Genomic DNA, 12,858 nt, shown 5'->3' on the forward strand with positions numbered 1-12,858 from the left:
GCTCACACATACGGTGGCAAATTCAGTCAGAACACCACTAAAAATACTACATTATTTTCACTCCTTTTTTGAGTTAAACAGTTTTTTTTGTCATTATGAGTGAACTCTAGTGCAAAATAGAGGCGATACATACACACCAATTTAAATACACAGTGCTTAGAGGAAAAATTGGACTTCTTTCTCTCAACCGAAAGCAAAGAGAGACACAGTAAGAAGCACAAACGTAAGTGAAGGTCATCTGGTACAGCAAGCCTTCGCCTGAAAAATTGATAAGCCATTGAACAATATTTGCTTATCACAGATATAACGCAAATAGAAATAGAACCACAGACGCATAACATAGATAAAAACATTCAGCGTTTCTGTCTTTGTCTTTTGTGTTGATGGTCTTGAGCCCTCCAAGAGGTCACAAGATAAACCTGAGAAATGGCAAGAAGAGAGAACTTAAACTGCTTCACAAAGCTATATCTTGTTCTGACTGTTCTCTAATCTTGGCTTGGTTCTTGTGAAAAACATCATACTTCTGCTGTTTTAGAACTACGAACATGATCATATAGCGTCAGTGAGGGAGGGAACAATCCAAATTTGGTGGAACAACTCATTAATCAGATTTTCATAATTTGTTTTACTCACTTTTAATATATATATATATATATATATATATATATATATATATATATATTGGAATCTGCATCAAAAGTGCAGCTTAAATCTTATCTGAATTCAGTCATTTTGAGACTCGAGATAAAATGAGCATGATCAAAGCACTCAATGAAAAGATAACATCATTCCATATTGTAGTTTCTAAGAACCAAAAGCTACATTGATAATATGTAACCTTATACAGGCAGATGTAACAACATGGACACAAGTGTTGCAAAATGTCATTTATGGGATTTTTACACATTATTATTTTATATGAAATTGTAGCAATTACATTATGCAAATGTATTTCTTCTAACGATCGTTATTATGTTGTTTATAACAAGTGAAAGTTGCCCAAGGTGAGTGAGTAGCCTGGAGGGTAAATCACTGTTTTACTATCCACTTTCCTTTTGGTGATTTGTGCTTGACTCAGACTCGTATTTAAAGATGCAGTGGGGAACATTTCCTCTCAGGAAGTGAAAAACCTCTCTCTCATACACACAGGCAGACGTACTCACCCTGACCCCCATGAAGCGGTCTCTAAGTACAATCCAGGACAGCAGGAAGACGAAGGCCTTGTTACAACAGAAGAGCGCCGACACGTCTGTTGTGTTGATCTTCCTGAGGGCCTGCAGGTACAGGTAGTTGGTGAGGATCCACAGCAGGCCAAAGGGAGCTACCTTGGTGAAAAACACCTTGGGTGTGAGCCCGTCGTCCCCGAAAAACCTACAGCACTCCCTGTGCAGAGACATGATGCAGAGCAGCGTCGGAATATTGAAAAATGTGGTACAACTAATTTAAGAGTTGATAAATGTTATTACGATCTGGGACTTTAATCAATATTTATGAACGCAAACAGCTCTGTCTGAACAAATGATACCAGAGAGACCAGATACTCTAATCAGTGATGAGTGTGTGAAGTAATCCCTGTTTTAACATCTAAATATTGAACATTGCACCACAGTGCATTTGGGACCAAGAGAAATTAGTAAATATTTACGAACACAATTGAATCTGCCACAAGGCAATGAAGTCAGATATTATTGAGCTGTTTCCATGAATTAAATGAAATGATTTATTTCATCCTCAGGTGTTTACAGTAATAGGATTTGTCTTTGCCAGTTGGAGGCTCCAATATTTTAATATATTATATACTTATGCAAATGTTGCATATGCTCATTCTAACTAGACATACTTTGGAATTGAAACTGTAGCTGGTCAACGACAAACAGTCAGCCTGGTGACATTTTGTTATCTTGAAGAAGCGATGTAACTGGTCATATACTATGGATGTTTTTCAGTGGATATTGTCTCTAATTTCCAACTTAAGTCTGGACTTGATTCCTGTCTGGAAGAGTTTAGCTACACACAAGAAGCTGTAGGTTTTCAAGTGTGTCAAATCAAAAGTGTCACATTAAGTATCAAAATACGTGAAAGTGATCCTGTCGACTCTGTTGTTTTGAAATGTTCTAATCAATAAGACTTTATGTTGCATCACTCTTAATGTAACATTAATGCATTTTCGCTCTTTGTGCCAAAGTAGCACAGCATTTTGACTGTGCTCCTGAGTTTCACCGTTTACTCTGAAAGCTGCTGGCCCTGGGAAAGTGATGAAGCAGCAGTAGCTGAGGAGTGGCAGGTAGCACATTTGTAAGAGTCCTTGTTGGATACTGAGGAGCAGCACTATTATGAATCAACTCCAGAGGGCTGAGTCAGTACTACACACTCCCTTTATAAACACACTGATTCGGTGACAATCGCATTAAAGTCTATCATCATTTCATTACAGACACTGGATACGCCACCTTCAAATCCACACCACTGACAGTTTGTGGTTTGTTTCTGCTCTACCCGTAATCTGCATTGATTTTAGAAAGACTCCCAGCTCTATTATGCTGAGGAAGGTGTCGATGAAGCTGATTTGAAACCATCTAACTGCTCATGAAGTCAACATACACTTTAAAGACACTGCATTTCAAATCAAAATATTTCAGATCAGCATGTCGGACTCTGGTGGGCCTCATTGGTATTTGTTTTTTTTTGGTATTGAGCAAATTAAAAGCAGAAATAGTAGTGATGACATGTCTTTACCTTTACTCTGGTCCCCGTTTTACATAAAACGGAGACCAGAGTAATGGTAAATTTATGTAAAGAGACAGGACAACTATTACAAATGTCAACTCTTGGTCTCTATTTCTCCCACATTGTCTGAGATTCACCAGCAGGTGCAATTTGAATAAACTCAAAGGAAACAGAGTGGTTGGTATTCGGAGCACATCAGCTCCGGCCGAGGAGTGTGAGCCCCAGATCCTTGTGTAAGCCCTCCAAGAGTAAGAGCTACATCACAGAAGTGCATCAGAAGTACAGAGCCAATCCCCCCCGGCTCACCCACCCACCACACCTTCCAAATACTTCCACCCTCTTTCGCTCTTTGTGCCAAAGTAGCACAGCAGGTTGCAGCGATAAGACTTTTTTCTAAAGATCACGATGAATGGACTGTTTCAAGTGTGAAAACACAGCTAACTCACTTAGGATTTCATACTTTCTGTTTGCTGCAGCAGCATAACTAGAGGTGGCACAGGAACCTGATATTCCAAATGAGGTAAATGGTGGGCTGTGTTGGAAATCAAATATAAACAGGGAGTGATTGTGCATAAATAACCAGGCAGCAAACATGGAAGGTAAACACCTCTGTTCGTTCAGTGAGATCATCAATTATAAGAATGCTGTTAAGTAGCTGGCATGTCTTGCGACCCTTTTTGAGGATCTTGACCCCATGTTTGGAACAGCGGCATTCACAGCAAGGTTTCCCACAAGTCTTTTCAACAATCTCCACAGAATGTGTCTGAGCATTTCAGCTGTATCTGTATAAAGAAGACTAGTTAGAATTTTTGTCATCAACTTTCCAGAAAATGATTTCTAATGACTGCATTGGATTCTGGTCTGCTGAGGCTGTTGCTGATAGGAAAATTGCTTTCTTTTCTAGTATGTGAAATTGTATGATAAAGTCGGTGCATCATCGGCGAGTGTTTTATAGAAAACAATTCCCTTTGATTGTGCTTGACTTCACTTTCACAGTTGATAATTTCCTCTCAGTCATTTCTGTTGTAGCTGCAGAATAAATATTTGTTTGTTGTGCGTATTTGGCTTGTAAGGCCTTAACAATAAGAAGAACATTTAGCAATGAAACTTTGTTTTAATTGTGTACAGTGTTTTAGTGTGGATAAGATGCACTGTTAAGTAGACCCCTATGCAATGATATGCATGTTATTTTCCCCCTATTACTGGTACATTGATGCATTGTCAGCATGACTACTACGCAACACTGTTCAGGACGCTGACATTCAGTTGTGCTGTTACATTTGATTGCTGTTAATCCCAACCTAAATGTTGAAATTTATGAAATGTCTGTTTCATTTTAGTATTTTCCAACTAAGGAACATGGCAAAAACCAGACCCTTACTTCAAGTTTTGGAAAAAGTCAGCCATGCTTTTATTACATCACGCTTCGACTACCATAACACCTTGTTCACCTTATTAATCTTTACACCAACTGGTCCAGGAGCAGCAAGGCTTGTTGACAAAACCCAAACGTATACTGCATACAAACACAATTTCAGCTACTCTCAACTGGCCCCCTATGAGTTTTAAGATTGATTTTGAAATTGTACTTTTGAAATACAGGATTTTACAAAGTCAGAAACCTTAAAGGAGCAGCCTCCCACAACATCTCAGAGAAGCCAAATCCAAACCCCTGTTGTATTTTGACTTGCTCGCTTGCATGCAGTGAGAGTCTTCTTACCTGAATCTCTGTCTGGCCGTCTGCCTCTCTGGACTCTTGCACAGATGGCCGATGTAGTAGAGCGGGAAGAAGAGGCAGTTCCAGGAGGTGGCGAACCAGGTGAGGGTGAAGGGGGCGTCAAACTGCTTAAAGGTGAGCTTGGCCAGCTGGGTAGACCCGGCCCAGGAGGAGCACACGCATATCACCATGGCGACCCCCCACAGGGCCTTCCGCACCTGTACGGTCGTCACTCTGATGCAGCAGTGGAGCTTCCGTTTGTTGGAGCCGGACTCCACTCCGGCCGTACCGCCAGCCGACTGTGCGTCTGTGGGGCCCACCACATTCTCCCTGGGGCGGTCTTCTCCTAAACATGAACACATGCATGATAGATTGAACTGATAGTGCCAGTTTCTTCTATGATCAGGAATATTTTTTTTTTAGATTTCTTCAGAAGAGGGAATTTTGCTTTAGAGTTACCACATCAAACCAGTCTGATTCAAGCACATTTTCAAACTAAAAACAAAATGATGTATATGTACTTATTGTATGTTTACAAGTTGAGAAGCTCCTTAGAAAATATAGTTTAGCGTTATACACACATTAGCATTCTACATACAGTATAATCATTCCTTGTTTATCTCTTGCATAAAATCAGACGTAAGAGCCTATAGGAAGCTCTTTTCTGTGTGTGAATGACTTCAGGTCACCCATGTCTTGCCAAGTTTTCTGGCTAAAGATAGCTTCTTTCACAGTTTAATTGAACTTGAAGGTAATCAATCAGACATCCGAGTTCAAAATGTGGTGATCAAGTGTGACAGGCTGCAGCCAAACAGAGGACAAAAGAGGGCAGATCTGATATCCAATCCAAGGCCACCTCTTCTCCACCTCTTCTCCACCTCGTGAGTTACAATGACATGCGTGTTTGTGTGTGTGTGTGTGTGTGTGTGTGTGTAGGTGTGTGCGTTTGCGTGTGTTTTTGTGTGTGTGCGTGCCACAGAGGACCCAAAGGCACACACAGCACTGCTTAACTTTGCTATTGCTCCCGTCACAACCTGATAGCCTCCATACGTCTTCAGTATTGTGTGAATTGAGGCAAAGTGTTGACGTGCTGTTTTCTGTCCCACTCACACCCACTCTGTGCATCAAAGCTGATTCACTTACCTCGAGTCATTGAACTTACTTATGGATACTGTGTTTATTGTGTCCTCCAAACAATTCAGTTATAACTGTATAATCCTGTGCCGAAGCATAGAAGCTAAGAAGCTCAAACACAACATACCGACAGACATATTATTCATTCATACAGCAGATCGTCATTCTCTCAGCCTCCCTCTATCTAACAATGACATTGTGTATAAACGATACTTCAACATATCTTCGCTAAGACTGTAGCGAACATCCACGGAAGGACGGCAAAACTGAAATGTCAATGACACAATCTGAACTAATAAGCTCTCTTCAGAGACTGCTCTCAGGACCCTATAAATCACTTAGTAGTTGAAATCTCAATTTACAATGTGCCTGGACATACTCAGAGGTTGAGTCTACCATGTTTTATGACCCAACTCTGCCGTTTTTTTACGAGCATCTACATTTCTAGGATGTTGGATGGGACACAGAGACCCATCCAATTGTGCCGAAACGACTTAAAGAAACTGATATTTGATGCAACGTATACTTTAACTGCTATGTTATGCTGAGCTAACATATGTTTAGTGATAGGAAGAGTTCCTTGACATGGAGGTTCACAAGGAGGTTTTGGACCTCCTGTTGACCTCTCTCCATTTATGACTCTTTGTGATATAATCCACATCTGTGAGTAAATTAGTTCCTATTTTGGTCTATTTCAATTGATATAAATCATATTACTACTCATATTCATTCTAATAAATAAGCCACAGCTCAATCTAATCTTATCCATTAATTTATTATGCATATAGGTACACATATCTACATAGGTCTGTCTGTGTCATGATAACAATGTCTGTATTTAATTGATCATGTTTTATTCCGTGATCTATATCAACTGTTTGGTACCTTTCTGCAGCAGTCCCTGTACACCTTGAGAAGAACTCCATAGCAACCTTGAGATTAAGATTTAATTGATTAATATCAAATTTTGAAGTTTTCCCTATTTTTCTAAAATTTGGTGGCGTCCTAAATTTAATTTTGTGTTAAATTGTGTTAGTTAAACTAATGGTGTCTTATGGCGTAAGCTGAGTACCATCATTCTTATACCCTAATGTATGGGTATATAAATCATAATTGAATTATTAATAATAATTACATATCTTGATATTAATTCATTATTATTTATTAAATCTACCAGCAACAACGCTATAGACTAACAATAACAACATACACTATCATCAGTAGTGCCTTAATAAATAATTGAATTTGAGCCAAACAGAGCCTATACAGCTATACTTTCACCACAGACAACAAAACCACAGAGAACACACAGCAACTTTTCAATCAGGGAAGTGAGGCGACCACACAGAAAACAGCCTCATATATCAGCCCTGTTTCATAACGGCTGCATAGCATGCACCGTGCGTCTTCTGTAGCTTCCCGCCTTCCAACAAGTTAAAACAGAGGGATCTCCCTAATGGTGCTTCCAGAGGTGCCGCAGGGAGTCTTTTGCCGATTCATCTTCACTGTACACTGCTGACTGGAATACGGAGCGCACTTCAAAAAGATAACATAAATCTAACTTAAGTTGGGATTTTACTGTGAAAGTTGTTATTGTATTGGCATGAACAGGACACTGAATTCATATTATTTTAGTTGGCTGTGTTAGTTTATCATACAGCTAACACTGATAAAACCTTCTTCCTTCATGTTAATGTGATCAGTCAAAGGGACACCTATCTTCTTATATAAGCAGCTTGCTACATATTTTACAGAAAAGCTGTATCCATCACGCCCAATCAGACGACTCATTCTTCTTGGAAGAGCTGCTTCTGACCTTGCCAGGTGGCCACAGATTAACATCCCCGATGACTATCGCCTCCCATGCTAATGCCTCGGCTTCCCCCGGCTCTCTGCTGAATGCACAACAACAGATTTTTATTTCTGTTCATCTGCTGTGAAAATGTGATGCAATTAAGATGAAATTGTGCTGCATTATTTGGGTATCCTGAACAATGCCTCCTGCTCTTGAGGAAAAAAAAGCAATTGACAGCTCTTACATTCCTGCGGCAAATTTGGCAGCAATGAAAGATGATTCAAGATCATTGTCTGTTCTTGATGAAATGATGAATCAGCATGGACCAAAAGAAGAGCCAGACGCACATGGATGCCTGTCAAAGTCTTGGGTACATAGGTGAGAATTAAGTTTCTCTATTCTGAGCTCAAAGCCTCTTTGTCTTGTTCTGAAGGTCATGTCTTGTTTACGCCGCCCAGTTTTTGTCCTTCCTGGGCCTCCATCCCACATCCCGTGGCCCTGGCCGCCGCTCCATACTGCAGCACAGTTTAATCTTCCAAATGCAGTGATGGGCCAAGCCAATCAGCCCCCAGAGTGGCCACTGGGGCCCAGCCAAGCATTTCCAGCACTGGCCCATGTGAACACACTTAGTGAAGCGTCATGACAACATTAAGCGTCCTGTCACACTTCAAATACGCTGTTACCACAATACTCCGAAGATAATACGTTATCAATTTTATTAAATGAAACACGGTTGCATAAATTATTAATTAAAGCTTCGATGATTTAATGCTGAGGCATCAATTAATTTGTTACCCAGTGACTTGATGGTAATGCACTTGTTTCTTGAGCCTGACGGTGACTAATGACACTGTATCAACCTTGAAAGCTGGCGATGAACAATATGGAGCATTGCTGAACTCATCAGTGTGAGTGTGGGTCAGTAGAGTGGCTGTGTGAGATAGAGAGGCTTCTCCGCTAATGACATTTGAAGCCATTATTACCATAATTGAAACACCTGGAAAGAGTCTCCTTCTTTAACTGCTAAATGATTAACTGAAAGCTCTTAACCTTATCGGTTTGCAATCAAATGTCAACTGTCAAGGTCAGACATGACTGCGGTAAAAAGCAGGCACACGAAACCTTTGGTTTGATTCAGTGTATTTGTTTTATAATATCTAATAATTAATCTCAGCATTTCACACACTAAAGCAGATAAGGATTAGGTGTAATTGCAGATTACTGTATTAACTAAGATGCTCAATTCAACACGAAATGAAAATATCTCCGCTCATTCAACACAATCTATGTCCAAATGTGCTTAACTGAACCTAACAGGCATCTGCGAAATCACTGGAGACAGGAAGAAAGTGTTTGGCATCCTTATAGGTCCAGATGTGGATGCAATCTGACAGCTGTATAGATGTCTTCTACTCCTCAAATGCCTTCCATCCAACCACTCAGTCTACTAACACCATGGAATTCAATGCGCACAGGTAAAGGCAGTCTCAAGCAAAGAGAACTTGTTAAAAGAAGGTTTTTATGATACTTAAAGCATTTATGGAAAGAAAAGGATAATATTTCAGCGCTGCTGGGTCACTGTCACAGTGAACTGTACAATACTTTTTCCTTAATTAACATTTTTAAGAGAAAAATCCACTTGTTCTGAGTGACATTTTTTCACCTGTGTGTAAATCTGTTGATAAATCAGTCCATTTACCACTATAGGCACAGTAAATCAATCTTTAGCTTATTTGTTCATTTGTCTGCCTCTAGTGCTTTAGTACCCTGAGTGCCTCATACGGAGAGTATTTAACATACATTCTACTTCCAGTAGGGTCCAGTTTTCTCTCCCATCTCAGTGAATGCTTCCGTGCTTCCCGACCAGCCTCGTTCCCACTCACGCTCTCCTCCCTCCCCCTGCAGACTCTGCAGTGCAGATCTCTCCTGCTGATAGCTGCAAATCCCAAACGTGCCAGCGGAGCCCTGCCTGACTGCCTTTTCTCACACTTCACAAAGCCTGGCCATAACAGGCCAAGAAAGTCCAGCAATGTCTCTCTGTAGCTCCCTGAACAGGCCACTCTCTGTCCCCCCTTGCTACAGAGCAGAGATGCTAGCAGGCAGCAGTGATGTTCGTTGGTTCGCCGCGGCGGCCATACAACTGTCGGGACTGCTTCACTGGGACCTCAAGTTAGAGACACCGAAGTAAGAGAGGTTTGTCTGTTTGGCTGTTTGGCGACACCTCCGTGGGAGTAAGAGTGCACTGCAGCTCTCTGCCTCAGTGATTCAAGAGGGTAAACAGATCAATCACCGATACACACTTCAGAGGAACTCTTCTCCTTGTCTTACTGTCTCTTGGGTCTCTGATGGTGATGAATATGAATTAACTGGTGCAACTTCCTCGTTCTGTCCTGCTCATAATCAAACATTATACCATGCTGTACATAACATCAACCTTAAGTTTATTTTTAGGTGTAATAATCTAGATTTAAACAAATTAAAGAGCTTCTTTGCACAAATGTAGGATATAAATGCAAAACGCCTGTTCATCTTTGGCTGTCACACAACATCAATCAGTGCATCAGTACTCTTTATAAAAATAACTCCTTCAATCCCATGTTGACCAACGCGGTTTGTCATTTCTGACATGTCAAAGTCTGAGTCTTACTGTTTAAAAAGTAAGACCATTTCTGAATAATTAAAGCAAGCTATAAACTACAAATGTCGCACTACAGAAGGATGGGCGTTTTATCCTGTCAGGTCAGACAGACAGGCTGAAGACAGACAGGCAGCAGTCACTGTCTTTGTAATGTCTAAGTCTGACAGACAGTGGGAGTCTGTGATACTTGGCTGTGACAGCTTGGTCAGGCCAAGCTGACAGTCAGAGGCCTTTCAACTCACCAGAGCAGGCTCATCTGACAAGACTGTCTCGCTCAATAACACAACAGAGAGTCAGGCCACAAACACACCCTGCTGCGTCAACCAGCTGATAGGTCAGACCACATGGGCTGAGGGGACAAAGGCCCAGGAGGGCAGACAAGGGCGGGCCGACTGTTACTGATCCCACTCTCCCTAATTCCCGACCGGTTTCTCCTTCAACCTGAGAGGACGACGAAGCAACTTCCTTTACCAAGTTGCAAACTTGTTGTTTGTCACTGCCCTGACCTGCCCAGCTGGTTCAACAGATGCTCGCGATACAGGTCAATGCTGCGGCCCTCCGATGCCTCATTGGCTAGTGACACGACAAAACACTGGTGCAAGCAGGCCAGCGTGTGTTTGTGTGTGTGTGTGTCCATGCACTGTGTGTTACAGCAGAGCAATAGTAATTACTCACTTTTGGTAGCGGGTACACTGCCCAAGAGTACGTCCCACAGTCCTGAAGCATTCCTCCCTCCCTCCATCTTGCAGTCCGTTACAATAGTGACTGTAGCGTGATGGACCTGCAGTTTAACAGACTGGCAAGAGTCCCGGCACTTTCCGACACAAATCAATATTTAAAAGATTTGGCCACAGCGTCCCTGTTGAAGTAATGGATAGACAACCACCGCAGGTGTACACTCTGAGTGTCTGCACAAACAGCGGTTTTACTCCCTTCCTGCACCCCGAGGCCACTGATAACACATGAACTCCATCAGACTTACATGAGGCTGACTTTGGACTTCACTATTTCCAGATACATTTCAACCTTCCCATTACATCGCTGCCGTAAAATGACCCTTACAGTTGACTGAAACGTTTTTTAATGGCATCAGAAGAAAATGTCTGTCCAACAAGATTTAGATGGAGTGAACTGCCAACTAAGTCACTTTTAAAGATTAAGGAAACACACAGCACACATTTTTACTGACTCCCGGGCTGGTCACAATTATTGGTCACTGTTGTAGGGATGGTGTAAATATTTTGTTATTTCAGGTTTGTAATAATTAGCCCTATAGATCCACCACCAGCGTACCATCTGGTCTACTGGCTGCATTAAATATTTAGAGAGGATAGACAGCCGTCCTGCATCCTAAAGAATTCTTTCGGATCAACTCCCACAATTCAGGATTAGAGTTTAGAGCTTCCTCTTTACACATTTTGCCAGAGGATTTTGCTCAAAGATGAAACACTATGACACTGTTGCAGAAGGCACTTTCTTGTATGAAATACAAATGAGATATATGCGGCAAGGAAGTCGTGGGGGCAAACCTCAAATGAACTTATGCGATGAATTGATTTAGCACATAACAGCAATCCATCTGCTCAGCTAAATCTCATTCATTACAATGAAACTGGTGGCTTTCTCTGCACACACACTCTGCATTACATAAACCAGAGCAAAAGCTTGGCCTCACAACAAAATAAAAGCCCTGTCACAGTGTATTCATTGCACATTTATCAAGCAAGAAAGCCCTGTTTCACTTGCTTTTAAAATGATTTTAAAAGCATTACTCCTCCGACTACCCTCAAAGTCAACTCCAATTACATCCAGAGGATTAAAGTGAGACGTCACATTTTAAAGAGCTTCAACAAGAAATCTTCAAAATTCACAGCTGCTTCTGCTGATCTTTTAACACCACTGATGCAGGTTAAACACATATGTACGTATGTTTGACCTTTGTTTTCAGCTCCATACTGGGGGTTTTGCTGTTCACACAGGCCTGAATGTACATTTACATACAAATAGGACGCAAGCAAACGAGTTTGAGATGCACGTTTCTATTTATGTCCTTTGTGAGTACGCTTGAAGGAAACATGTCATGTTATTTTTGTGTTATTTTTGATTTAGTGCTCTTCCCCCCCAAATTGACAAAATCATTCATGTCTTAAAGTGGTAATCTCCCTCGCCCAGTGGTGACTGCTGCCGCTCTTTTGCTAAATGCACATATTTTATTAATATGACTATGAATCATGCACTGTGCATTAACAGCAGGGCAGACAATACAAATCGAATGACTTTACATCCATCACTTCAAGCAATAGCCACACAAAGCAACGAGTCTCATACTTGCTACATTTCTCAACACATCTTTAAAATCTTTAAGCACACAGAATAAAGCAAACTGCTTGACTGTCCAGAATAGCATGATAATCCATCTCACTGGGAAACACTGAATATCCAATTTGATGCTAAATGAGTTCATTATCTGTACATTTCATCCTCTACTTCTGAGTGTGAACCGTCATAATTTGCTATCAATCGATTGATGTGTGGTCAAGTCGCATGGGGCCCTAGAGAGAAGTTCAGCTCGCTCATAACAGAAGCTGGTAAAATATGACCAGCTTCCTTTTCAAAGACGCCTGTTCTGTTTCCAAACGTGTAATGAAATTAAAGAGATTAAAGGGATTTTTATGAACTTCCCTGCCTATGATGACACAACACAGATATTCCCCAAAGACATCATCACTAGAAACATATTTAAAGAGAAGTCAATAGTTGTCAACCATGGGCCGTTGGTTGGGTGGATTCATCACAAGAGCACACACACACACACACACACACACACACACACACACACACACACAC

The 12,858-nt window shown here is 41.1% G+C and overlaps 1 protein-coding gene across 2 annotated transcripts in view; it reads right to left on the reverse strand.

Annotated features, from left to right (window-relative positions):
• slc35f3b (solute carrier family 35 member F3b) overlaps positions 1 to 12,858 on the reverse strand; it is a 48,400-nt gene that overhangs the window by 5,902 nt on the left and 29,640 nt on the right. For both annotated transcript variants that reach the window (XM_068724216.1, XM_068724217.1), the window contains 2 exons: positions 4,448 to 4,790; positions 1,164 to 1,383 (listed from right to left, as the gene is read on the reverse strand). In XM_068724216.1, the coding sequence (XP_068580317.1) occupies positions 1,164 to 1,383; positions 4,448 to 4,790 (563 nt within the window). The remainder of the gene's footprint in view (positions 1 to 1,163; positions 1,384 to 4,447; positions 4,791 to 12,858) is intronic.

This window comes from Cebidichthys violaceus, unplaced genomic scaffold (genome assembly GCF_023349555.1).
Source record: "Cebidichthys violaceus isolate CVI_PGR_0920_01 unplaced genomic scaffold, fCebVio1.0.p SCAF_10, whole genome shotgun sequence".
NCBI classification, from domain to species: Eukaryota; Metazoa; Chordata; class Actinopteri; order Perciformes; family Stichaeidae; genus Cebidichthys; species Cebidichthys violaceus.